At 42.5% G+C, this 27,760-nt stretch overlaps 2 protein-coding genes across 7 annotated transcripts; both read left to right on the forward strand.

The window, feature by feature from the left end:
- Window positions 1-1,376: 1,376 nt before the first annotated feature.
- On the forward strand, window positions 1,377-10,034 carry neu1 (neuraminidase 1). 2 transcript variants are annotated; one of them, XM_056399590.1, is made up of 7 exons: window positions 1,377-1,635; window positions 2,196-2,385; window positions 2,555-2,817; window positions 5,353-5,535; window positions 6,810-7,029; window positions 7,909-8,134; window positions 8,251-10,034. In XM_056399590.1, exons 1-6 carry the CDS (start codon window positions 1,519-1,521, stop codon window positions 8,127-8,129), a joined length of 1,194 nt encoding a protein of 397 aa, XP_056255565.1. In that variant the 5' UTR covers window positions 1,377-1,518; the 3' UTR covers window positions 8,130-8,134; window positions 8,251-10,034. The 2 variants fall into 2 exon arrangements, with proteins under 2 accessions (XP_056255565.1, XP_056255566.1); XM_056399591.1 differs by having other exon boundaries at window positions 9,458-10,034.
- A 473-nt stretch (window positions 10,035-10,507) lies between these two features.
- On the forward strand, window positions 10,508-27,698 carry prrc2a (proline-rich coiled-coil 2A). 5 transcript variants are annotated; one of them, XM_056399585.1, is made up of 18 exons: window positions 10,537-10,647; window positions 10,740-10,846; window positions 14,432-14,583; window positions 15,716-15,893; window positions 16,047-16,158; window positions 16,281-16,362; window positions 16,475-16,618; window positions 17,047-17,288; window positions 17,375-17,463; window positions 17,695-17,846; window positions 18,591-18,693; window positions 18,799-18,988; window positions 19,205-19,297; window positions 19,532-20,093; window positions 20,265-20,521; window positions 20,719-21,025; window positions 21,393-21,621; window positions 21,827-27,698. In XM_056399585.1, exons 3-18 carry the CDS (start codon window positions 14,469-14,471, stop codon window positions 24,873-24,875), a joined length of 5,904 nt encoding a protein of 1,967 aa, XP_056255560.1. In that variant the 5' UTR covers window positions 10,537-10,647; window positions 10,740-10,846; window positions 14,432-14,468; the 3' UTR covers window positions 24,876-27,698. The 5 variants fall into 5 exon arrangements, with proteins under 5 accessions (XP_056255559.1, XP_056255563.1, XP_056255562.1 ...); XM_056399584.1 differs by lacking the exon at window positions 10,740-10,846 and having other exon boundaries at window positions 10,508-10,647; XM_056399588.1 differs by lacking the exon at window positions 10,740-10,846 and having other exon boundaries at window positions 10,508-10,647; window positions 21,438-21,621.
- The last annotated feature ends 62 nt before the right edge of the window (window positions 27,699-27,760 follow it).

The raw sequence follows: 27,760 nt of genomic DNA on the forward strand, positions 1-27,760 counted from the left end.
TAATATACTGTACATTAGTAGCACAAATCAGTGATTGATTTAATCATCACATTGTATATGGTCACAGGACTGCCGTCTCCATCAAATTCCCAAAGTTCATTTAAATGAGAATTCACTTATTACTTATTTAAATTTGAGGTGTGCAGCTACAATATCTTCCATTAAAGATAAACTCAGCACGTTTTTGTTAAGGGCAGCTTTTGTTTTTGTTTTGTTTTTTGTGACTTTTTTATTGGTGCTTTTGCCTTTATTTGATAGTGACAGTAGAAATGTAGTGAAGACATATGGAGAGAGAGAGAGGGGTATGAAATGCAACACAGGTCCCTGGCTAAAATCAAATCAGGGTATTTTATGGTCTGTGTCTTATCCGTCTCCCACCTGCACAGCCCCGGGTTCATATTTTGAACCTTCGCTCTAAAACCACGTCCTAACCTTAAAATACGTGTTACAAGATCTGACAATAGGACACTCAGTGTTTATGCACCTAAAGTATAAAATAACCTCCCTGTTGATTTAGAAATGAAAGAATATGAATCTTTAGTTTTTACTTTTTTGGTTATTGCTGGTGTTTGTTTATGTTATTATCTCCATGTCTGTATGTTTTAACTACTTCTGCACAGCACATTTTTATTGTTTTTGTATGATATTGTCTTTAAAATAAACTTGAACTTGACAAATTAATTTGCATTTGTTCATATGTGAGATTTCCCTTTTTGCCTTTTGCCATTATATTTGATTTCAATAAAAAATTGAATTTGCAATTAAAAGACTTTTGAATTTATTTGAAGCTTAAATTCAATTCAAAACTTTCTCAATACGAGCTTCAATTTTGTGTTATTCTTCAACCAAAGTGGTGGTTAAACACATGCTTAAAGTCAGTCACCATCATGAAAACAACACCATAACATTGTCTAGGCCTACTGTGCAGGAGTCTGTACAGTAATAATGTGGGTGACTGGTGTCCTGTTTTAAGAAACTTCTGCCCCCGTGTGGATAAAATTAGTAAGAGCATTTAGAATAATCTTACAGTAAATGAAGAACATGATCAGAAAATCAAATGCATAAATTTACTTTAATTATTTACATAATCCAAATTGCATTTATCTTCTGTCAGCATTCATATATTATCATGGTGTACTTCTCTTGTACTACTTTTTTTCTTTTTCTTTTCTTTTTCTTTTCTGTCACGACGTACGAACGTGTGTAATTTAATACTACTTTTCATTTCTAAATCTAATAACAATTTAAAAATAAAGGCCGGATTAGATTAAAGGCTATTTTCAAAAATTCAAAATTTAATTGTAATGTTGTGCATCATATCATATCGTTTCCGCTTTTATTTTGGTGCATGGCGGTAGTCACGTGACCGCCCAACTCGGTCATATGACTTAAAAGCTAGATGCTGAAATTTAGACAGCAATGTGGACGGCCTGAAGAGAGTGTTCCGTCCTTTACTTGTTTCCCTTTTTCTGTTTGTGTGGATTTATTTGAAACTCGTCTCTATATTCGTCTGTCGGAATGAAGAAGAAGGTTTCAGGAGGTTTATCTAACATGGACGCAGGAATCCGGCTCACTGCGCTGTCGTTACTTCTCTCCGTGTTGTCTCCCGGTCTTTGTATCATCAGCCCTGCAGAGGTACACTGAGCTGTGATTAAAGGCAAAAATTATGCAGAACCATCAGCTACAACTCAACACAGAAGCCTTGAGTTAGTGTAGTTTTAAGAAGAAGTAGAAAGTACAATACTTCCGTATAATACTACTGCTGTACATTTGCATTAAAGGAAAAGACTCAAGTGAGGTCAAAGTACCTCATATATGTACTTAAGTACAGTACTGGAGTAAATGTGCGTGTAGTATGTACAAAACCGGTGAAGCTTATGTTGTTTCAGTTGAGGCTTTCAGAAGTATTAATTCAACTTCATTTTTGGACTTTCTGTTTTGTCCAGCTTTCATATGTTTTTATTGTTAGAAAAATTAAGCTTGTGCAGCCTTGTGGTTGCGATTTGGTAATGCTTCATGTCTAAATGCTTCCTGAACTGAAAGTATGAACATCGCTTGATTGTGTAACCTGAGAACTACTATGCAGAGATAGATATCAGTCCTCCCCAAACTGGTTTTACCCACAGGTAATCCATTTCTTTTCCCTTAGTCAGCTTGTCTGTCCTTCCCCTCCCTCTCTTAATGTTTCTGTCCAGATTGACCCTCTGCTGTATGAGGAGCAGCTGCTGTGGGTGAGTGGAGCCCAGGGGCAGGTGAACACCTACAGGATCCCGCTGCTCACCTTCACCCCTGAGGGAAGTCTGCTGGCTTTCGCTGAGGGCAGGAAGTCATCAGCCAGCGACGTGGGAGCTAAGTTCATTGCAGTGCGGCGGTCCACAGACAAAGGCAGGGCCACCACCCAAGCAGTCATGCAGACAAAAACAGTTAGATATACCAACAAAACACACAGTCTACACACACACACACACACACGTGTGGTTAGATTATTGTAGTTAATGTAGAAGGTCGTCACTGATTTTACTCTTCTTCTTCTCGTTCTCCGTCATTCCACCAGGAGCCACCTGGTCCCCGACCTCATTTATTATTGACGATGGACTCCAGCCGGACGGCCTGAACCTGGGCTCCGTCGTGGTGGACGAGGAGGTGGGCTCGGTGATTCTGATCTACAGCATCTGCTTCCACCAATACTTATGCAGCCCATCCAGCACCATGATGGTGGAGAGCACAGACGACGGCCTTAGCTGGAGCCCGCCCAGAAACCTCACTGAACAGCTCGGAGCCAAGATCTTTGTTGCCGGGCCTGGCTTCGGTATCCAGGTGAGAGAATGATATGATACTAAAGAGTGAGAAGTTATGGCTGGGCTGTTTTCAAGCTGTAAAATTAGCTAAAATTTAAGCTAAATGACCTGTATGCTTGTCACGTACTGGTGGTGATTACAGGTGTTACAAAAAGACAAAAGAAAAGCTCTCTGTGGTTTATAAAGTTCTGCTGAGTGACAAAAGTCCTGTCAACTCCCTGCAGGGATATTATTGTTGTCCTCATGCTATGAGCAGTGATAGACATCATTTATGTTTGAATTTGACTGGTCCTGATTAACAAACTGTCATGTTTTTGAAGAAAGGAGAAAGTGTATTTTTTTTGTTTTTATACTAAATGTACTACCTTACACTGTCCAAATCAAGAAGTGAAAGCTAGCGTAGTTGTATTTGTTTTCCTGTTTATATGGGCAGTATATAAGAGGTTAAAGTACAGAGTGTAGACAAAAAAACAAATCCTCCTACAAAGTTAAGCGGTTTTAATACCAGTTATCATATAATTTCTTAGCAATAAAAGAGATCTGGCTGTCAGCACTCTATCAGATCTGGCAGTTTTCTGAAGGCCAGGAGATCAATGTGTCTGTAGCCATGTCACAGGCACAAACGAGCACAGTTTGATATGTCAAAAGAAACACTCTAGGAACTCATGGGAAAATATGCCAGTCTCAGACAAATTGTATCCACAAAGAGGAAGAGCAGTCACAAGTTAAAACTGAACAGGGACATTTATGTAGCAAAAGTTGGCATGAATGTATGCAAGTTGGCAAAATATTGTCCTTTTCACTGAACTACATTTATTTGACGGTTACAGTCACTAGCTGCTCAGCCACACAGGTGTTTTCAATAACTGCAGCTGATTAGACCTCTAGTCAGGTGGATGTTGAGCACAGCTGCTGTATGTTGGTTATTATGCGATTTCATCGAACACTAATAAGAAAGATCACATGATCATTTCCTGCCTCTCTCTTATCACATCTCTCTACTGCTGACTGTCAATAAATGCAAAAAATGCACCCCCCCCTCCAAAAAAAACTTCAAAAATAATGATGATAATAATGATGATAATTATCAAAAATGATGAATGAATGATAGTGATGGGGTAAGTCCAGCTGCCCCGAAAGGTATGACAATATCAACAGGTGAGGGAGATGTCAATCAAGTGTAGTTTGCACACACTCACGCAGTCCTGAGAAGAGGTCTAATTAAACGATGTAAGTGGAAACACCTGTGTGGGTGCAGGAGCATTAAGATTTTACATCCAAAATATACGATCACGATACATAATGTGATGCACTATTATTTATTAAAAACATTGCTCTACCTTGACCAGCTTAAAATTCTGCTTAAACTTAAATATATAATTAGTGACAAATCAATCATATTAAAATGTAACAGTGACAGGGTTCACGTTGTATAATGAGTGCTTTTACTTTTGATAATTTCAGTAAATTTTTCTGACAATTGATTTTTACTGAAGTAATTGTGTGAATGCAGGACTTACACTTGTAATTAATTTTAAACTGTGATATTTCTACTTTTACTAAAGTAAATCTTCTTAATACTCGAGTCAGACTGTATTGTATTGTAGCAATTCTATACAATATCAGTGTTGGTTTATATAAAAGTAGAAGAGAAAAAAATCGGTGCATATTGTATAAACAGTGCGTGAGTTGTCCCAGTACCACTATAAATACTTCATTATCCTTAACAATATTTTAGTGTGATGTACCTGCTTTTTAATTTTGGGCTTTGCGTTATCTTGGTTAATACACATCAGTATGATAAATGGTGTATTTACATCATAATGAGCTTCCTTTGTTTGTGTTGTCTCTTATTTGTGTCCAAAATTGCCTCTCCTAATGTGAACCGAGTTATATTGTATCATGTTGTTCAAATTAATTGGACACTGAGCTTTCTTTTTCACACAGGCTCATTGAATGTGGTCGAAACAGGCATTAGAGTGTTTGAAATGTTTGCAGCAGCAGAATAATTATATAATACGATGGAAGCTGTAATTGTGCAAATTAGTGGCTTACCCCTCTCCCCAGCGGAGTTTTGCATATGCATCAGCAACTATAAGCTGTAAGTTAATGTTGTGGACATTTCTGGCAGCTTTTAGGACACTTAAACATCTGTTGGATTTCGGCAGATCAAAGAGTATGTGTGATTGTATATGAGATGTTGATGTGAGAGAGCTGTGTTTGTTCCTCCCCCCATTATTTGTATTTCTTTACTGTACTTTGTGTTTTGAACTAAGCATATGATGATACAATACAAGATGCAAAAACATGTCACAATGTATGATATATACTGCTGATTGCATTTCACTTCAGCCCCATTGAAGGTTCTCCTACCAAGTTTTAATGCAAATACAGTCAGAGATTAAGAATCATATATAGCACATTTTAGTTTTCAGCTAATCTTTTTGTGATTTCTACTTTGCTATTAGAGTTTTTAGATCTTCATCCATACAGACATGATTTTCTAAGTTCTATGTACTGAGCCTATGTCCTTTTTGTGTCTTATTCTCTACAGAAGCGTTACAGTCCAGCAAAGGGGAGGTTGGTGGTTTGTGGTCATGGAACAATAGAGGGGGACGGCGTTTTCTGCATCCTGAGTGACGACCATGGACGTAACTGGTACAACGGTGCAGCGTTGAAAAGCATCCCTTACAACCAGAAGAAGAAGCCGCAGGACTTCAACCCTGATGAGTGCCAGGTACATTTCCAGCTGTTTTGTAAATTACATGATGATGATTACGTCTGAAAAAAATGTTTTGGATTTGCAATTATTTGGCGCCTCTGTAGCCACAGCACCTGGTAAAAGTGACATTTTTATTACTTCTTGAAGATGTAACTTGAAGATGCTGTCGTAAATGTCTTACGACAGCATCAACAACATTACCTTGTCTTCAAAAAGTACTTCAAGAGATTACAAAGTACTTCATACTGTCTCAGCTATCCAGTTGTATGCTCATCAGCAGTACACAGCAAAGCTAGCAACTAGCTCCTGAAGAATTTCTGGGAGTTAAAAGAGGAGATGAAGGCCAAGGGGGGCGGGGGCTTTAACCTCCTAGGACCTGGCATCCACATATGTGGACCTCACATTTTGGGTTCTCTAGAACACAATACTAACTTTTTCTCAACAAGGGCCTGGTGACCACATATGAGGATATTATACTGCCACTCAGTAATCGAAATTTAAAACTAATGTCCTCATATGTGGACATCATTTTTCTCAGGTCCCAATCAGCCTAAATAGCAAAGAGAAATTAAAAATGCACGCCATGCAAGAGTTCGGGTCTTAGGAGGTTAAGGAGGGTGAGTAACCAAAGAAACCAGTGCTCATGTTGCATTGTGTCTGCTGGATTTGTGAATGGGCAATCATTTCTGACATGACCGCTTTTATTATGGAAGTTTATCTGTCAGCTTGTTGTGGCGTTCTTCTGCCCTCTAGTGGCCAAGAAAAAGAAATCAGCCTTAAACTGGATGTTGTAGAACATCTGGCAGATTTCTCAACTGCTATGACGCTTCACTGCAGTGATACCAAGGTGTCATAATTAATCAAATGTCAGTCAGTGAAATGACACAAAAAACAGGGGAAAAAAAGCAAATCAAACAAAAAGTAAATATATAATAAGATTCATAATAAGAGCTGCATAACGATTTTGTTTTGTGTGATTAAGACATTATTTCCAATTGGTGGGTTCCAATTTTTTCCAAACTCTTTGTCTGTAGTTTCAGTTTGTAGGTGTTTTTTTTTTTTTTGTTGTTTTCCCCCATTTCATAGTCCAAAAGATCATCATCTTGGGACACGACCAAGTTAACATTCAAGTAGTTTGCAGGTGGTTGTACAACTTTCCTCCAGCATGCTCCTGTTAATTCCAGGTTTATTTTAGCTACTCTGTTTGGGGTTAAAAATACCTTTTGAAAGTCAGACAGTTTGACAGTTTTGGAAATTAAACCTTTTCCTCCATCTCTGCGCCTCTGCAGCCAGTGGAGATGAAAGACGGCAGCATTGTCATCAATGTGCGGAACCAGAACAACTACCACTGCAGATGTCGTGTGGTGGTGCGCAGCTATGACGGGGGATTGTCCCTGCCCATAGATAATCTGTTCTTCGACTACGCACTGGTGGATCCTGTGGTAGCAGCTGGAGCTCTGCAGAAAGACGGAGTGCTGTACTTCACCAACCCCTCCAACGATCAACACCGTAAGAACCACTAAGAGTCACAATCTCTACCTCCTTCCTAACTTTTTATCACTGATGCTCAGAATTGGAAGAAGTACTTGTGTCTTTTACTTAAGCAAAAGTACCATAATACCATTCTATAAAAAAACTGTTAGAAATTAAAGTCCTGCATTCAAATCTTTGTCTAAGGACAAAAGTATTAGAACGATGTACTTAAAGGATCAAAAGTAAAAGTATTTGTTGGATGGACAGATCCCTTTCAGAATGTTTTTGTATCGTATATGTGATATTATTGGAATATTATTATTGATATATTAACATTTAAGAACCACTTTTGTTTTCAATTTACTGTTGCACCATATTTCTTTTAACTTGATCATGTGTTTAATATGCAAAATTGTAATATGTAACTAGTATGAAACAAATGTGGAATATTTGTATACAGTAGCATAAAATCGAGAGTAAAAGCTAAAACTCAAAGTAGTACTTGGGAACAGTACATAAATGTACTTAGCTGCTTTACTCCCTCACTGATTCCTTCATGACAAAACAAGCTATAAATGTACTTTATTTTAGATTTAAAATCCATGTTAAAAAGAGGATAGTAAATGAGTATTAGAGATGCTGCCCATCACAACTTTGCAGAGCCAAATGTGACATCTTCAGATGTTTTTGTTTCGTTTGACTATTGAAGTATTACACAAAAATACTTAGTTTATAATGATATATGATTTGAAAGGCTGGAATCAGACTATTTGGTTCCTTTTCTTCACTATTTTTAATGGTAAATTGATTATCATAATAGCTGCTGTTTATTATTTTTCTGTCGATCAACTGACTGAATCGACTCATTGTTTCAGCTCGACTGAGCATACTAACCTTTTGCTGTATCCCCCTCAGGAATTAACCTGACCTTACGTTGGTCGCTGACTAATGGCACTTCTTGGGAGAATAAAGCTGTCCAGATATGGGCAGGGCCAAGCGGCTACTCCTGCATCACATCACTGGACAGCGGTTCTCCAGAGGACCGGAAGTACATCTTTGTCATCTATGAGAAGGGCCACAAGGACTATGATGAGACTGTCTCGTTTGCCAAGATCCACCTGTATGGTGGCCGGTAGAGCTTGTGAGTAGACTAATATCTACACTCTTCGTTTAATTTAAAAAAAAAAAAAAAAAAAAAAAAAAAAAAAAATCTGAGGATGACTCCTGTTTTGATTTCACCTTGTCTTTGTCTCACAGATTCAAACACTGAAGGGAAAAGTAAACTTTCTCAGGAAGAAAATGAAAGACTGACTTTGTGATATTAAATATGAGGAAATGATTGGCTCTGCATCATGAATGGTGGATGAATGAATGAAAATGTCTTTTTGTACTGCACAACCACAGTATTTTTTTGAGTTCCTTCTTCCAAGACAAGAGAAAATATGATAACAAGGGGCAGCTTTTGGAAAAATGTTTAAGATTATTTTATGGGCAAAGTACACTAGTTTCCAAGCTGCTTAAACCATACTGTCATGTAAATATCGTGTGTTTTGAAGCTGACAACAACACTCCATTTTCAATATGATACTGCACCAGAGTCTCGCACCAGTTTTCCATCCAGAGTTAGACCAATGTCAATACAATATAAATTTTAAACACCCCTGGCATAGATTATCTATCACTAATTAACTGATTGAGTCACTGTATACTTGGCATCGCTGTGAAATCATTCCTAGTTGCAACAGTTTGATACTTAAATATCCGACTTAAATTTTACGTGGATCTGTGCTTGTAATTATTATGAGGGATTTTTGGCCTTTATCAGAATGTGAGTGTGTTGCGAATTCATGCTGACTGAAATCAGTTCTGCCTTTTAAAAGAGAAAACAAAACTGTAAAATAATGTTAATAGCTTTTTGTGTGTGAGACTGCACTTGAATACTGTTTCTGTTTGGGGCTTGAGTGCTTTTAATAAAACAATGAATGCAATTAAAAAAAAATGAGTGTGTGTGTGTGCGCGCGCATGTGTGCAATTGAGGGAGATAAGTGCATAATTAAGCCAAAGTATCCTCTTTTGTGCTTGTACAGAATGTATTCTGATTTTTTTGTAATCGCTCTGAGTTCCACTCTGCTCAAATTCTGATGTTTTATTTTCAAATCTAGTGTCCACTTATGCCCTGTATTACCAGCATCGTACACAGGCTTACATTGTTTTCTAGCCATTGCATACTGCTTTATTTATTGTGTCATCGATGCTTTAGGCAAAGAAATCAACCGCTCTAATGAGCATTAACTGTACAGTTCAGATGATGAAAGAGAATACCTCCCAGTGAAGTGCCTTTGACAGTGGAAGGGAACAGCTTGATTTACACCAGGGTTAAAGAAAAAATATTTGAAATTTACAATTGACAAATCTGTACTGGCTGTTGTATTCATTTTACTCTAGCTGTATCTTTTCCTTGTAGATCTCCAACTTGAGAAATCCTGTAAAGAAGAGTCGAAGAGTTTTTTTTTTTATTACCCACACTTTAATTTGAGAGATTATTTTGGAACAACATACAAAATAAACAATTAAAATAAATGTGTTGATTATTGTAAAAGAAACAGTTGTTAGGCCTTTAGTTAGGTTTAGATTCTTAATACCATCAGGGAGGCATGTGATCAGTTCTACGTTCACTCTGCAGCCTGACAGCCAGAGTCATAAAAACTTTCTTCAGTCACAAGAACAACAAGGAGTCCTACAACAGATGGTCTGGCCCCCACAAGGCCCTGATCTCAACATCATGGAGTCAGTCTGGGATTACATGAAGAGATGGAAGGCACTGAGCCTAAATCCACAGAAGAACTGTGCCAAGTTCCCCAAGATGCTTAGAACAACCTACCTGCCAAGAACCTTGGAAAACTGAAAGTGTATCCAGGAGAGCTGATGCTGTTTAAAAGGCAAAGGGTGGTCACACCAAATACTAATTTGATTTAGTTCATTTCTCTTTGCTGCACTTTGTATGAAATCAATTGATAAATAAAAACTATTCATGGAATGATTTTTGAGAGCATCCTCACTTCATTTTTAGTGCCTAAAACTTCTGCTCAGTAATGTGTGTGAGACCCTGAAGTTTGGATGAAAGAGGGAATTTTTAGTTTTCAGCAGTGTGTCTTAGATCGGAAAAGCAAATCAATAACGGCCTTGTACTTGAACAAATATAGAAATTGAACCATACAATTTGCATGACCTAAGATACCCTCATGATCTTAGAAAACAATGTTCTTTCTATTATAGTAACATGACTGTAGCTTTTAAGTGAGTTTTTCCTTTGCTTTCCCAAACAAATAGTTAGAAAACATGTTTAATCTTAATTCATAACAATGTCCATATCAAATTGTGAATGGCCAAAGACAGTAGATAAATCAGTCTCTTCTTTTTTTAAATCAAGCTCATCCCATAAGATAATGAACATTACTATCTTAAAGTTTATTTTTGGTGTTTTTTAAATATGAGTCGCGTTTTCCCTCGTACAGTAGAGGTCCCAAACGGCTCCCATCTCATGAAACTATCCAGTAGCCGTTGACGGCTCTTTCGGTGACGGATCGAGTCCAGTATCACAATTTTCTTTTCCCCTTTTCATTTATTTTTTGGAAAAAAAGAAAAGGAGTGCAAGTAAGCTAAACACCTTCTTTTTCTATATACTACTATTCGTATCGAAGTTAGTGCGGTTTACTGTAAAGTGCCGTGTGTGTTTGACCATGCAGGAGGATAACGTTGCTTAGCTAGCTGGGTCCCTTGCTAGAAAGCTACGCGATAGCATAGCTAACCTCACTCTGCGGTACAACCTCGAGACAAGTCGGGACAAGACCAGGTCAGTGGCCGGAACATTTTGCATGTTTATGCAAACACCGAGCAGTTACAATTACATTGTGCCGAAATTATCACCACTATCATTGGACACAGAATTAACTCACCTGAGAGGATGTTTTGTGGGGGGATAGTCTTATTTTTTCGCTTGTTGTTGCTAGCCAACGTTAGGTGGTTGCCTAGCTCGTTAGCCCAGCTCGGCTAGCGTTTGTTTGCAAGGATAGACTTGAATCGCGTTGTGAATAACCACGTCTTGTTTTTCTTGCGATGATGTCCAATTAGTTAGTTTGTTGTTCAAATATCTGTTTACCTTTGGTTGTTGACGATTTAAGACTGCACGTTGCTAATGATAGCGGATAAACGTTAGCCTTGAAGCTAGTCGCTCAAGCGCCGTTTGTGACACACTGACTGTCAAAACTGTTATTACTGTCGATTTATGGTTTTCTAAACAGCCATCTCTACTTTTTCCACGTTGCCAGTGTCTTTAAATGCTGGCTGTGTGATGGTTAGTTGGCTTCAATGCTACACAACCGGTCTGCGTTAACGTTAATATGTACCGGGCCTGTCTCCAGCGCCATTTTGTTTTGTTCTCCTAATAAAATCTTTTTTCTGCGTTGTCTTGTACCTCCTGCGAATGAGAGATAAGCTGCACTGTTTCATGAAAAGGTCTGGTCTCGATGTGTGCGTGTGTGATTCAAAACGTAGCCGTGAGCAGATGTGAACAGATGTAACAAAAATAAATGGTACCGCAAAATATTGAAAATGCATTATGAAACATCAACGCAGTCCCCCTCCCAGCGCCAACAGAGGCCCTGTGTTAGCCTGCTAGTCAGTTAGCACCACAATAAAGATGTCTTAGTCTGCAGCTAGTGGTTTATATATATTTAATGTCCTGGTTGCAATTGCTGCTTTCATATCACCTGATTTTACCTAAAGATGATCGTGTAGCTATAGCTGGTTAGCGCCTTATCATTATCATTAGCTTTCCAAGGCCCCTTTGTGGTGTACGTTGCTGCGGTTATAGTTTGGTAGTGTAGCTGCTGGCCCCCGTTAATCCCCATACAACATGTAGCTGATCAGCCATCCCACGACCTAATTTTCTAATCTCATCTGGCTGTTGAGGCACGGTGCGGTGCTGCTGCTTGGTAGTTATCCTGTGAAACAATTTCTTGTTTCGTGTTATTGAGTTTCCTCAGCTGTACGTGTAGTTCAGACACCATGCATGTTGTAATCATACGGATTGTCGGTGCGCAGTTTCTTTCACTTTGTGTCTTTTCAGAATTGTTTTGATTGTCGTTTCGTATTCATTCGTGTTTGGCTAAACGTAGTGCCACCACTGTATTCAGAATACTTGTTATTCAGATATACCGAGAGCTAATGGAGATTCCATGACTTCTCTGACTTTTCAGATATTGAAATATACATGGATCATTATGTTACAGAATGATGTAACATTGAGCTATTGCTTGAAGTGTTTGTTATGCTCTAAAATTGTTCTTCAAGTCAAGGACTATTTGGACTGGTCCACATCATTTCATTACTTCATTCAAAGCCAGTGAATGAAATGCCTAATTTTATTTGCAGCATAACAATCTTAGATGAATCATCTGAACTGATAATTGTGCTTAATGGGTGTTGGGTAGAGTGGGGGCAGCAATTCAACCTGCTGGATGCAACTAAATCATTCTGAATTGGACAGATGTCAGCGCAGTGTGTTTTATTGATGTGATGAGTTCAAGCTAAACGCCTGGCAGTTTCCATGGAGCCAATGCTGTCTCAAGGCAAGGCATAGAAGAAAATCATTTATAACGTGTTGCTATAGAAACCATGGTTCTGTTTTTTTCCTTTCTTTTGTACAGTGTTTCCTGTGATGAGGTGTTTAGTCATGCACTGTACTAGGGCCGCTCACACTGTCTGTGTAATGGCATAATGCTGAATCTGTCCTGGCTACAGTTCGTGTAAATGTTTTAAAAAGGATGTTTAAGTTATCCTCAGTACTGAAATACCTACACACCTGCCTGAAAAGCTGCATCAGAACCAGGATTTATTCAGTGGAAAGCTGCACAAATTTAGGTGCAACTGCCACGATCACCCTTTCTGACCACATTGAGCTTTCATTGCGTGTCAGTGAGAATCATGTGATCAGGATGATGCAGCTGTAGGTAAACAGTGAGGTTGGGACAAATATATGGATGTGTGTAACAATAAGTCTTCCCCAAGTACCAAAATGGCCTTTAGGTAGTTGTTGCCTGTGGTTAACATATGTATTCTATGTATTTATTTGTTTAACAAGCTGTGTCATTAATTTGGAACAAGGATTTTCTAATAGATAAAAAATTTAGCAACTTTTTTTTCTCATGGAAGGGAAGGCACATCAACACATCTGACACATCCAATTCCAATGTTTAGATACCTAATATTTAGGAAGGAATAGCCAATCACCCTCATGAGTCAGACCCTTGTGATGCCACACAAAATAAATCTTTAGGCTAAAATATGTGATCAAAATTTCCTTAAACTTAACGAATATTTCAGTAGTGTTTCAGTTAATAAAATTTTTGCATTTCTCTAGCCACATTACTTCTTTTGGTGTAGAATCTGTAAATTGTTTGTAAAATTGTTGAACCTCTTGTCATTTGAGTTGTTATGCTGAAGAACCAGCCAGCCAAAAAGTTTTTACCAAATTGCCAAAAATTGTAAAAAAAAAAAAAAGAAAAAGAAAAAAGGGGGGGGGGTTAAAGAAAATTCATTGGAGATAAATGTTTACAGTATGCTTGGAATTGGTCGTCAGCTTTTCCCCCACATTTTTCTTGCAAATTTACGTTATAAAAGTGCACAATGTATAAAAAAGGAAAGTTGTCCAGTGTAGTTGGTGCAAATGTGATTTCCTGGTGCACAAGGAAAAAAGCTCAGTTGATTTATATATTTGTTGAAATTCTGGAATATTTCTGTTTTGAGACAAATGATGAAAATTTGTCAGTAAAACTTCAGAAAATGTTTTCTGTGAGGATCAGCATTAGTCTTACTAGTTGGCACATGGGATTCGTGTGTCTGCGACAAGTGAGGCTGCCACACCTGAGTAGAAGCAGAAACCGGTATAGATCCTTTATAAATGATTTTGTCCTTTTTATGAGTATGTTTTCCCCAGCATAGGTGGTATGTATTGTGTATGACTGTCTTGCAGTACATCATGTTTCCCAGAACTGCCTGTGTTGTGATGGTGTTTCTTCTTCAACTTCTTCAACTTTTTTAATTTATATAGCACCAAATCACAACAGAAGTTATCACAAGAGACTTTTCAAATGGAGTAGGTCTACACCGTACTCTTTATAATATTATTTACAGAGACCCAAAAAATTCCCACCATGAGCAAGCTTCTATGGATAACATATTTTTTAATGTCATATTGTAATTTACTCCAAGTGCTTAATTATACCACACAGCCAAAAGAATCACTGCTGTAATCAAATCCTGTGCTCAGTTTATTTGGGATACGGTTTGTTGTTCTGAATGCATGTTTGTAAAACCAGCATTTTTATTGTCACCTTCTGTATATACATAGTGTCAAATCTCTCTCTTTCTCTCCCAGTCTCAGGGCTCACCATACTCAATGAGCGGACAGCGCAATGTCAGAGCGCTCTGGGCAAACTGCAAAGGGGAAGGAAGGCAAAACCAAGTATGCGTCTCTCAACCTGTTTGATACATACAAAGGAAAGAGCCTTGAAACACAAAAGCCTGTTGGTGAGTATCTTGGGTCTGTCATGTCCAAGCTTTCATTGTCACAATGTACAGTACATCCAGTGTACTGGATCAGCTTTTCAGTATTTCTACCCAGGGTATTAGTTTTCAGAATTGCTTGCCTTTCAGGCTCTGTTAAATTTTTGCCAGATGGTTTTGTTTTGCCACTAAGTATGTACAACTTGTTCTGTAATTGATCAGATGTAGCCTAGAGAAACGGATCTGCTTGGTCACAGTTGGATTTATCCATTGGTGTTGTGATTAAAAGTTCTTAGCTGTGCTGTGTTGTCTCCTGCCCACAAGTGCTGCAACTTTGATGCATTAGCCTACTGTGTCCCTAATAGCTCTGGTGTTGATTTCCAATACAGGAAGTGCATGATGTGCTGTATCCTTCAACTGCCTGCCAACCTGTTTTTGCTGATACTGCTAATATTATTCAGGGATGTTTACCACCGTTACTTGTAGGCCTTTACACCTGTCACTTAGAGAAAGAAAACATTGTTTGTATAGCCATATAGAAAGAAATTATGCAGGGCTTAGCGGGTGAATGGGTCTAGAGTCTTGACATGTCAGCTGAGCATCAGAGCCACTGAGCCTGACCTGAGACAGAGGCTTACTTGTGGACGCTGTTTGACTTCTTTGCTGAGTCCCCAGTCTATGTTTTATTCAGAAGCTCCCCACTAGATCTAAGCAGCTGTCCCCATTTCCAAACTACAGATTTCCCCCTCCTACATAGTGAAGCCATGCACTACTGTGGTTTCTCTGAGCCTCAAGAAAACAAATGAGGGATTGATATTCAGCACAGCTTCACTTTTAGGAATCAGGCTTTTCCGTGCTTCTTTGAACATCAATATCCTAACATTTCTCTATAAACCGTAATTGAAGTGGGTTTGCTGAATGTTTTTAAGAACATCTAGAAGCCTTTTCTGAATCAGCATTCATCGGAATCATCAGAGTGAAACGAACAATCCTCTAGCTTTGTTGGTTGTTCAGCATCCTAATTGTATATCCAGTGAAGCAAGCAGCAAATGTCATCCCTGTCATCTAGTCATTCCTTGCACCCAGTAGATTTCACTTGTGTCAGGTTTCAGTGGTCCATCTGTGTTAATGACCTCCTTTCTCTTCCACATATCAGTTCCCCCCCGCCATGGCCTGCAGTCTCTTGGTAAAGTTGCCTCCGCAAGGCGTATGCCACCCCCTGCCAACCTGCCCAGTCTGAAGGCAGAGAACAAAGGCAACGACCCAAACGTCTCGCTCGTTCCCAAAGACGGCACAGGATGGGCAAGCAAACAGGAACCAGCAGACCCAAAGAGGTAAGTAGGTCCGGTCTAACATGCCTTAGTTTTACACTTGCACTTCAACATCGTTTTTCTTTTTTTGTTGCTCGTTGCTGTTGTCGGCTTCTCCTTTTTTCTAATATCAGTCTCCCCGGTTTGTGACTTAAAAAAAAAAAAAAAAAAATTCAGTACCGATGCATTGTCAGCACCGCAGCCGGAATCGCAGCAGCCTGTGGCTTCACAGATACCTGCACCGACCCGCCCGAGAACCCCGCCAGCTTCAGAGGTACCAACAGCCACAGTAAGATAAAAGCAAAATCATACTCTCCATTAATAATGTGCTAGAAGCTTTATAGCAGCCATAGTTGGCATGTATCTTATAGTTTTTGTCTTTTGTTTGTGCCCCCCATCCCTCCCTCTCAGGCTCTGGCCCCAGCTTCAACCCAGGCCGTAGGGGCAAGGTCCTGGGCACAGGCCAGTGTTACACATGGAACACAAGGGGATGGTGAGTCTTCCTTTTTGTATATCATTCATACATTTCTTGGGATTGACCTTTTTGTTTCACATGTGCCCCTCTCTGAAAATCATTCTCTCCACTTCTTCCCCTTTCTTTGCAGGTGGAAAGGGATCAAACCTACCGTCGCCATTCTCTCGCGAGGAATTTCCCACCCTGCAGGCGGCTGGCGACCAGGACAAAGCTGGCAAAGAACAGGGCACTGCAGATCAGTGGTATGGGCCCGGACCAAGCCTCCGCCCCCAGAGTGAGTGATGCCCACTTAGTCTCCAATAATTGATCAGCTAGTCTTCTAATTAAGTCAGTGGTGGTGAGAAAACTTCTCAGAAAGATTGTTTTTAAGAGTGCTTTTTGTAGTTAAATTATTTAGTATGTTACAGACTACAGATTCCCATTAATTATTGATTTGTTTTGTATTGTTTCAAATACACAATAAGAGAGTAGATAATGTGTACATATTATTGTTTTCTTTATGCTTTTATTGGTTTGAAAAATTGTTTCCCATTTATTAGCTTAAAATGATATTACAAAACTTGAATCCATTTATGTTATGAAAGACTTCAGACATTGATCTTAGTTGCAAGGATGTGCTATCTCTTTGAAGTAATGGCTTTGTATCTCTGAACTTAATCTACCATACTGACACCTCTGTCCTTTTGTGTTTGGCGATCTCAGACGTTACAAGTTGGCGGGACGGTGGGGGCCGAGCCCTGGCGCCCACCCTGTCTGGGGAGGGGGCAGCGGAGGGTGGCACTGGTGGGACTATGGTGATGGATGGGGCAGCTGGGGTCCCCCCTCCAAACTCCCAGACCCACGGGCCACCTAGAAACCCTCCTGCAGGCGGCACCGCCTTGCCTCTGCCCCAGCCCCCTGTGGGTCCTGGGTTCCCCCAATACCGAGGGATCATGCCTCCATTCGTAAGTTTCCTCTTGCTTTTCTCTCCGTTTCTCCTCCAAATACAAAAAGAATTGGTATCTGAATCTGATCTGGTTTTTCTTTCCAGATGTATCCTCCCTATCTGCCCTTCCCGGGCCCCTATGGCCCTCAAGGGCCCTACAGGTACCCGCCACCTGGGGAAGGGCCTGCTCCAAGGTATGTTCTTAGCTAAAATCAGTTGTGAAACAGGTATTGTGCTACTTCTTGATATGTTATCTACCTGCTCTTTTCTTCAGAGCGGAAAAACGCACTGAGATTGAGCCGTAATATAATTTGTCAAAATTGCATGGGCTTTGAGGGTTCACAATTCATCTTATTTTCTAAGAGGCCATGCCTTTTGGGACCTTCAACATATCGCATATCAAAAAACATCTTCCCCTCTTTCAGGTTCTCTCGTGGCCAGGGTGGTCCTGACAGCAGGCCTCAGGGTGGCCCACGTGATGCAGGTGGAGAGATGGTGAAAAGACCCTCTATCCTAAAGCAGGACGACCTAAAGGAGCTAGACGAGCTGGACCACGACGGAGACGAGGGCTGGGCAGGTCAGAAGATGCTCATTCACAGATACACGACCAACATAAAACTAGGCTTGGCTATCAACATTCTGTACACAATTGGGACCAGTTCCAAATATTTAAAAACCAGTGTTATCTAATCAACATCTTGCTTCACATTGCAGAAAAACTAAGGAGGGAAAATGAAAAATATCTCATGATAAAAGCTTTAGAGAACGGATCTACACTGATCCGAAACTATAGAAATAAGTAAAATCTCTGATTACAGATTATCTTTGTAAAGTACTTAACACAACAGAATTAGGAAAAAAGGAATGACATTAGACTAGATAAATTGTGGTTTAATATATGTGGCATTTAAATGGAACGAACACTCCATTTTTGCTTTTCGGTTAATTTAGAGCACAGCTATAATGAGCTTGCACTGCAGAGGCTTTCATTTTTGTTGTACATGTTCTTATACATGGGAGCGTTCAGCGTGCCATCAAAGTAGCCCTAATGCGTTGCTTATGCTGCTAAATGATTGAGGAGGTGATGACATACTGGTAGTGAGTGCGATTGATGCTTTCTAATGTTGCCAGTGTTTCTGCATATCATATTTCCTGCTGACTCAAGCAGAGGGGTTCCAGTCACTACAGCTCATAAGAGAGAGGGGGGAGAAGTAGAGTTGAGGATTGGGTTTATTGAAGTGAAGGATGATGAATAATCATTCAAATGCACTGAATGGATGTTTGGTACAAACATGGTTCTCATGTTTTTTTGCATTAACAGGGGCTCATGAGGAGATTGATTATTCCGCCAAGCTGAAGTTCAGTGATGATGAAGGAGAGGAAGAGGTGGAAGAGGAGGGAACCGAGAGCATAAATGACTCACGGTATGTGGTATAATCAGTGTGTGTAAACTATTAAAGAAAATTTGGTTTAAATGTGACAATACTAGCTATACTTTTTTTTATAAAAGGATGTTTTCTCTTCCTCAGTGAGCAGCAGAGGTCCCAGGATGCCCCACCTGCAACCTCTCGTTCTCGAGCCTCGGACAGCGGGGGAGACACCCGCCGCACCCCTCCCTCTAATGCTGACAATGGCCCCCAACCTCCCTCCAGCAAGCCAGGATGGGCCGAGGAGGGAGGCAGTGGTTGGAGCGGCCAGGGAGCATCATCAAACTACCAGGTAGTGTGCTGAACAGCAACAAAAAGGTGTGTTGCTCAGACAGGTCAGACTCGAGCTGTGTAAAGAAGATGTAGAGTCTTTTCAACACTGGACAGTTTGTGCACACTGTTAAGGAAAGACTTATTTGTGGGCAGATGTGTTAGTTTGTGTGTGTGTGTTTTTGTCAGTTTAGATTATTAAGATGGAGCATGGCTAACTGTGTCTGCCTGTATACAGGGGCGCAGGCCTGGATTGGGTGGTCCCCGGGAGCAGCCCTCCCCCCCACCTGGGCCGCTCCTCGGACAAGGGCCTTACTCCTTTTACCGACAGGTAGACATCTGGTTAGGGCCTCATAGACAAATCATTTCTATCATTATCCCATCCACCGCCCACAAGTCTTATAGATAAGTCATCTTTAGGTTTAAGTTCGCTTTTTACCTCTTGAGTTTTAACCCAGTTGGCGTAATCATTTGTACATTTTTCTCAACAAGATTGCAATGACGTCATCTAGTCTAAAGTTAAAACTGTGCACTGGAGCATCATATATAATTTCTAACTGTTTAGGACCGGCCACACAACCAGGCTGCCTCGCTAGGCCCTGGAAAACCTGGCTCCACCCAGCATCAGCCAGCAGCTGGAGGCCCTACCCCTGCTTCCCAACCGGGCGTGCTGGTCCATGGGGCCCAGGGGGCCCAGGGGGATGACGAGGATGAGACTTGGCGTCAGCGCAGGAAGCAGTCCTCCACTGAGATCTCTGCTGCTGTGGAACGAGCCCGTCGCCGCCGTGAGGAGGAAGAACGTAGGATGGAGGAGGAGAGACGAGCAGCCTGTGCTGAGAAGCTAAAGAGGCTGGATGAGAAACAGCAACAGCAGCAAGGCAGCAACACAGGAGGGGGTGGTAGCAGCAGTAAAAGCCCCAGCCTTGATGGAAACTCTACAGCTGCCACAGCAGGCAGTCCGAGTCCATCTATTTCAGCCTCTGCCTCCTCCCCAAACATCAGCCAGCCCCCATCTCCCTGTGTGGACCCGGAGGAGCCTCCAGTGCTGGTTGTCCAGCCAGGGCCCAGTCCTGGAGTCAGTGATAGACAGCGAGCCAGCAGCAACAGCAGCTATGACTCCAGTGCAGGTGAGTTTCGTGGATCATGTGATTAGTGATGACTAGTCTCAATCATTTGATCACTAAAATGTGATTTGGCTTTGTCAGCACTTGATATGCTTAATGAAGATGCTCAAATAAAGCTTCTCCCTCTATATCATGCCCCCTGATTAAACCTCATAACTTTCTTTCTTGATTTAGATGCCCAACAGTGTCCTCAGCCAGCTGTGTCACAGCCACAACAGCCCACGCTGGACGTACCTTTACCGGTAGAGAGTAAGGAAGAGACCATGGGTGGTCCTCACATTCGTGCAGGAAGTGGAAATGAAAGAGGAGTTGAGCCAGTGAAGATTGAGAATATCGGAGGAGCGGCAGGTCGTCAAGTCAGTGGTCCTCCTGGTCAAGGTTACTCAAAGTACCAGAAATCTCTTCCACCTCGCTTTCAGAGGCAGCAGCAGGTAAGGATTTGTTCTTGTCTGATGTCTTATGTACAGCTATTGCTTAAATAGTTGTTGAATTAGTTTGGCTCTTTGAGAGTTTTATTCAGAGACAAAAATAACCACCCCATTTTCCATAAGTAGCTATGTACTTGGCCCCCATGCTGCCATGACACATCCTGAACTCTGTTTTCCCTGTCACATTTATTTCTCTTTAGGAGCAGCTCCTGAAGCAGCAGCAGCAGTGGCAGCAGCAACAGCAGCAGCAGCACAGTCAGGCATCACAAAGCCAGCTGTCCCCTCAGCCCCAGCCCCCACAGGGTCCTTCACCAGGTTCAACACCCCAGCCTGGACCAGGACCCAAGCAGGGTGGGCCCCTGTATCAGCCCAGCAATATGGTTCGACCTCCACCCCTGCCAATGAATTTTGACCCTCGCTGGATGATGATGCCCTACATGGACCCTCGCATGATGCAGGGCCGGCCTCCACCCATGGACTACTATTCAGCTGGCATGCACCCGTCTGGTGAGTGGAACAGTGACATTATAAATGAGATCTGATGGAGTACTTTGAAGATGAGTAATTCAAAAGCTCAGGGATTAAATAATTACATAAACAGTTCTGACATATTACAGAACATAGTTCGGATGTTAATGTAAGGTGGGCCAATGCAGTAGCTTATAGACCAGGGAGTGATTAATATGTAGTCACACTGTTGACCGAAGTCAACAATTTCTTGTTTTTGCCCAGAATTAAACACCAAACATATTATATGTAAAGATATCTGTTTAGATATTTTCTTTAGTGTTGTCAATCACTTGGAAGGCATTGGATAAAAGCATATGCCAAGTTAGTAAATGTAAATGTTAAGTGACAACCTTCACTATCACAGGGCTCATTGGGCGTGAGCGATCTGATTCTGGGGGATCTGGTTCAGACCCCTTTGACAGGCAGCAGCAGCAGCAGCATCCAGGGCACCCTCACCGTGGGACCCCCCCTATGGATCCAAAGCTGGCCTGGGGGCCGGAGGTATTCCCTGGCGGAGGGGAGGGTCGTGGGCTTACTTCCCCACTGAGGCAGAAGCAGGCATTGGAGGATGATGATGTGGCCAAAGGGCCCAGGTACGGATGCACAAGTCACTTTTGTATACTCAAGGTGTTTAAAAAGTTTTTTGTAGTCGGTCTTTTTAAATTTTACATTTAGTTTCTCCTTTTGTTTTCTACTTTTTTGTGCTTGTAACATCTTATTAGTAGTAATTTAGTAATTACCTTTTAGTAATGATTTGATACATTATTTTATATACTTTCCCCGACTTTTTTGTCTTAGGAGTGATACTCCTCCACACCGCATACGAGAGGGTGGATTGGGACCCATCCAGCAGCCCAGCTCCAGCTCTGGAACGTCCAATCAGACCCCTCCTCCTGTTGGTGCTCAAGTCGGGGCCCAGGGAGGAAGCCACCACCCTCATCACTACATGGGTGGGCGGGGCAACTACAGCAACTTCCCTGACCAGGGTGCGAGGATGCCCCCCCATCAGCAGCAGCAGAGGGCAAGTGAGAGGGGAAACCAACCACATAGCTTCAGCCACCAGGATGAAGGGCAGCCCCGAGGATCTCAGCAGGGCCAGATATGGGGAGCCCCACACCCACACTACGATCGCAACGGTCGTGCAGACCTTCCCCCCGTTGAGAGCAACTCTCACCTCCACCACCATCACAGCCACCACCCTCAACAGCCTCACTTCCCTCTCCACCCCCATAAGCCAGAGAACAACCGTGACAGGGTTGTTGAGGCTCCTGCTAAGAAGACCGATTCCTCCCCCCCTCTCCACCAACCTTCCCTCTCATCTTCCTGCTCTTCCTCCTCTTCCTCTTCTTCTGCAAGGGAAGATGGGAGTGTCAAAGTTGCCCTGCATCATCACCCATCTCAGAGAGAGGGTGAAGCTGGTATCGGGCACAGTCTTGGTGAAAGAGGCAACAGTGGTAATGCCAGCAGTAGTAGTCATGTGAAACAGGAGAAAACAGGCCCAGGATATGCTCCCCATTCCTCCATGACCTCTAGCCCACCTCCCTCTCAGCATGGCAGTCATACTCAGCCGCAGCAGCAGCATCCCCATCCTAAATCAAACCAAAGAGGGGGACGGGAACATAAGACAGAAACCCAGTGGGGCCCACGGCCTGGCAGCAGCAGTATGAGTGGGGGGTCCTCTCATGGCAGGAGGGCCAACAATACAGGAGGTGGGAACAACTGCCGTGGAGGGGAAGACTCCTCCAACATTTCATCGGACCACAAATCCTCCAACCAGACAGGAGGCAGCAATGCCAACAAGAGGGCTGGCCCCATCAAGAAGCCAGTGCTGAAAGAGATGAAGAGAGAGGGTGGGGAAGTTGATGGAGGAGAAAAAACAAACCCAGGCTTTGGGAAAGAGAAAGAGCAAGATGGTGGACAACCAGCCTCCATGAAGCAGGAAGGCTCCTCCATCTCCCAGAACACATCAACTACATCTAAAGATGAGCCTGCCCAGACAGCCAAACCCAGAAATGGAGGAAAAGAACGATCCTCAGGAGGAGGTGGGGCAGGGTCAGGTAGAGGGCCCAAAGATGTAGACACCACGTCCTCAGGATTTTCAGGGTCCTCTAGAAGGGACAGAGACCGCTCCTTTGAAAGAGGAGGCGGCACCTCCCACCACCATGGAGTCCCTGCCAAAGGCAGCAGAGCCAGTCGCGGACGAGGGGGAGAGTTCTACGGGCGTGGGCGTGGTTACCGGGGCACCTACACATCCAGCGCTGGGCCCACTGGTGGCAGTCGGGGCAGAATGGGTGGCAGGAGTGGCAGAGACTACAGATCATCTGTAGGTAGTGGTGGCCACCACCAGGAGTCTAAAGGTGAGGGGACTGGTGGCAGGCATGGTCAGGATCGGTCCCAGCATAACCCAGCCAGGGCCAGGAACCGAAGTGAAACCCGCAGTGAGGGTTCAGAGTATGAGGAAATCCCCAAGAGACGGAGGGAGAGAGGTTCAGAGACTGGCAGTGAGAGTGGTGCAAGTGACCTTGGTCACTCAGACAAGGAAGACAACCAGAAATCCAACACCAAGAATGGCTCTGATAACGCCAACACCACTGGCACCATGTCATCTGCACCACCCAGAGGTTCCCAGGCCCGGGTCTTCACCCCCAGAGGTGTGCCCTCTAGGAGGGGCAGGGGTGGAGGTAGTGGAGGCGGAAATATCTACAGGAGTAGTGGGAATGTTGGAGGAATACCCGGGGGACACCGGGCTGGACCCAGCTCAGGCTCCCATGGTGGGTCTTCCAAGTCATCAGCCTCATCCCGGAAACAGCAAGGCCCACCACAAACCTCTGGGCCCAAAGACCTGGGCCGAGGAGGAAATGGTGGCGAGAAAAAGGACAAGATAGCTGATGCAAGCCAAGTCCAAATTCAGGGGACCAATCCCCCTCAGCCATCTTTACCTGCCTCAACTCCTGCCACTCTAAGTTCCACTGAAAATGGAGGGGTTGTGACCCAGCAAGCTTCAACCAACCCTACGTCAAACTCTGGAGGGCCGAATGCGCTCCCTCTTCCTGCTAACCGTGGGTTCCCTCCCAGTGGATTTGAGCGACCCCCTAGACGTCGCCGTCACGGGCGTTCCCAGCACCAACAGGACAAGCCGCCCCGCTTCCGGAGATTGAAGGAGCGAGAGAATGCTGCGCGAATCAACGGAGGGGTCGGGGTCATTGGGGGAGGAAGACCTTCCTCTCCTTCCCTGAATTCAGTTCAGGACAGTAACGGAGCCCCCATCTCTGCTCCCATGACGGGCAATGGCCAAAATGCTAATCACAACGCCACACTAACCACCAACAATAACAGTGGAGGAGGGCATAATGCAAACAGTCACCACCATCACCACTACAACCAGGGCAATGCTGGGCCAACCCACCCGCAGCACCACCACAGCCATGGAGCAAAGTCCCCTGATTTCACCAACCAGAACTCAGACCAGGCCAACGAGGAGTGGGAGACTGCCTCTGAGAGCAGCGACTTCACAGAGTTCAGAGACAGGGAGGGAGGAGGAGGGAAGTCATATTCTTCTCACCATCACCACCACCTGGGAAGGGGTGGAGGGGGCAGCGGAGGTGGAGGTGTCGTCGAGCGGGAAATGACAGGAAAAGAGCCCTCAGCAAATAAGAGAAGCTTCTCAAGCCAGCGTCCTGGCATGGAGCGACAGAACCGGAGGGTCAACGCTGGAGGAGCTGGAGGCGGAGGGGGAGGCAGAGGCCCACGTGGCCCACCTGGTGGTGGTTCTGGTGGGCCTGGTAACGGAGGTGGCAACCGTGGGGAGAAGCGTGGCAACTGGCCCTCTCCAAAAAATAGGAAATGATGGAATAAATCGAAACATTTCAGATGTACCCCACCCACATTAAAACCCACCCTCTTACATCTTAATCCCTTTTGATCATTATTTCATGGCTTATCTATTGGCATCCTTAAACATATTAGTGCATTGTACAGTATATGGAGATGGTATTCACATTCACTTTAGCTGCCCCCCCCACCCCCTCACCTCACCTCTATCCCTTTTGCATCAATCAACTATCTACCGTCCGTTATTGTAAATTTCTCCATTTGTTCCGTCTTGCTCTCCGTTCAGTTGTGCCCCCCCCCCCCAAATTTTACCATTTTACCTGCCCTTAAGAGTCTCACCCCAGTTGGATTTGAAAAGCATGTGGTTCTGAAATGGAGGTGCACGTCGTTTTGACAGAAGACATTCACACAGATCTCCACACACACCCGCATATACAAGCACAAATATGACATCTTTAAAAAACACATGGAACACATGCAGTCATGTGGGTGCAAAAACAAAATGTGGGATTAAATTGGCAAAAATGTTTGGATTGGGCTAATTTTTATATTTATGTACCTGTGTGTATTTCTACCACACTTTGGCCTTGGGTGGTATTCAGTAGTGCAGTTCTGCATTACTTCCCTCACAAAGGGAAAGAGTGCAGCTTCATCTGTTAACGAGAACAATGTACCATAAGATGTTTTGTTTCTGTCTTTTGGCCTCGTGTCAGTTGAGTTTCAACCTCTGACAAATTGTAGGGGTGTGTGCTTTTTCTTCTACAAAGCAGGTCATTAAAATACCTTTTTACTAAATTCCCCAATTACCCCTTTCGCTGACTTTTTGGTCTCCTGCAAAGTATGTCTGATTACTGTGATAAGACCCATTGAAGTACTACTGCTCAGTGCTCACCTACACTTGCATTGATTTGTCTTTAATATCAATGTCTCTGCTGCTTGTTCAGATAGACGGTGTGATTTTTTTATTTTTTTTCCCCAAGTTGTTGACCTGCTCTGACATTTCATTAGCTGTTATTGGTCGGTCCTTTTTAGGAAATACAGGCTTTTTTTGAGCCTCATCGTAGCATCCTCTTCACCTGCAGAATTTCTGCACATTGCAAAAATCAAAGTTTCCCCAAGGACAGTAGTTTTACTTTTTTTCATTCATGAGTTTTGTTTACCCTATGAAGACTGTATTAATAGCGTGATGGCTTTACTTTAACAACCATTATTTCCTCAGTAACTTCCATTTTTATGGAAACACTTTTTTTCTCCCTCAAGGTGAAATATCTGTCGATCTTGTAAGGGGAAAACGAGTTAAATAAAAATGTAGGTCATGATAGAATAAAGACAAAAATGGTTGACTTTCATAAAATTGTTTATGCTTCAGTAGATAATTGAACATGTTCTAATAAGCACTCCTTTAGTATAACAAAAGTCCATGGTTGCTGTTTTTTTCCTCTTTTTTGTGTTAATGTTTTTGGGCAAGTTACATGTGATGCAACAGGACAGGTACTCTGTCTGGGCCCAGAGTACAGAGCTAAGCTGAGTATTGTACTATTACACCCCCCTCTGCTCGTGCTGCGATGCACTCTCTGTGCTTTAGTGGAGACTCCTCACACCAAGGAGGACTACTACCAAGAGCTCCTTGTCTGAGGAAGTATTTTTCAAAGTACGTGTTCTCAGGATGGCTGTTTTCAGTACACGATGGCAACCAGTAGCTCAGACTAATTGAATTAAGGACAATGCTGAAAGGGTGACAAAGTGTCACGCGAGTCGCCTTTCTGCAGTTCACCACACGGTTTTCCAAGAAATAATGCTGACCTGGAGTGTTGGGGAAATATTGGATTGATGTAGGATTACACTTGTAAACATAGTTTGCATCACACATAAAAGACATAAAATGGCAAAATGACCGGAGACAGCATCCAAGGTGAACTAAAATGATATTTTCATCTGTATCAATTCTGTCACTGCTGTAAGTTGGGGTTTGTTTGTTTATTGACAACAGTTTGGAGATTGTCTCTGGGATGTTGTGAGTAGGGCATTTGATGATTTGTGTATGTGTGTGCGCGTGTCTGTGTGTATGTGTGTGGCATGTGTGCGTTTTCCGGTGTCTCTGTAATTACTCGGGAAGGGGTGGGGACCAGAGGGTTAACATGAATGGCAAGCACTTTCTGCCTTGTTTGCCCACACTTTATTTAACCAATATTATTAAGACAGTTCTGCTGTTTCTTAAATACATCCACATATATACATTCAGCTGTGTGTATATGTTCATTATATAAATGAAGGACATGCAGTGGAGAACTTCACCAGTTTTTTGTGTAATTTAAGCATACATTCTTCAGCAGGCAAGTGAAGTTGGACATATTTTAATTTTCACTATGACTTGTTCTAAGCATGAACACACACCCATGGGTGCAGCTTGCCTTGCTTGTTGCTGGTTTATACATTGATAGCTGTACACTTAACACTGGCTCAAAGAGTCCTTCATCCCTCCTTAACTCTTAATGTTGATGTGCGCATTATTGTATGTACCCATGTTACAAGAAAACAAAAGTAGTGTATTCCAGAAAAATTACTCAAAGATTGTACTTTGTTTCCAGCATTACCAAGGTACCTGGAGTGGTTCAAACTGTTTTTAGCATTTATGGTTTTATTAATGGAACCGTAATATACACACATGTATGTATATTGGTATGTATCTAAGTTTTGTCTACCCCAACTTACATTCCCACAAACAAATGTTGCCATTTTTAGTTCAAGGGAGCAATGTACAAGCAGAGAAGTGTCTTATTATAATAAAGTTATACAGAGAAGGCAAAGTTAAATAAACTACTTTTGATTTAATGGAAAATGTAAATTGCGTGTCTCATTCTTCTCCTGTCGATGAAGTGGAATACTTTGAAAATCTTAATC

Source organism: Seriola aureovittata, chromosome 16 (genome assembly GCF_021018895.1).
Source record: "Seriola aureovittata isolate HTS-2021-v1 ecotype China chromosome 16, ASM2101889v1, whole genome shotgun sequence".
Classification (NCBI taxonomy): domain Eukaryota; kingdom Metazoa; phylum Chordata; class Actinopteri; order Carangiformes; family Carangidae; genus Seriola; species Seriola aureovittata.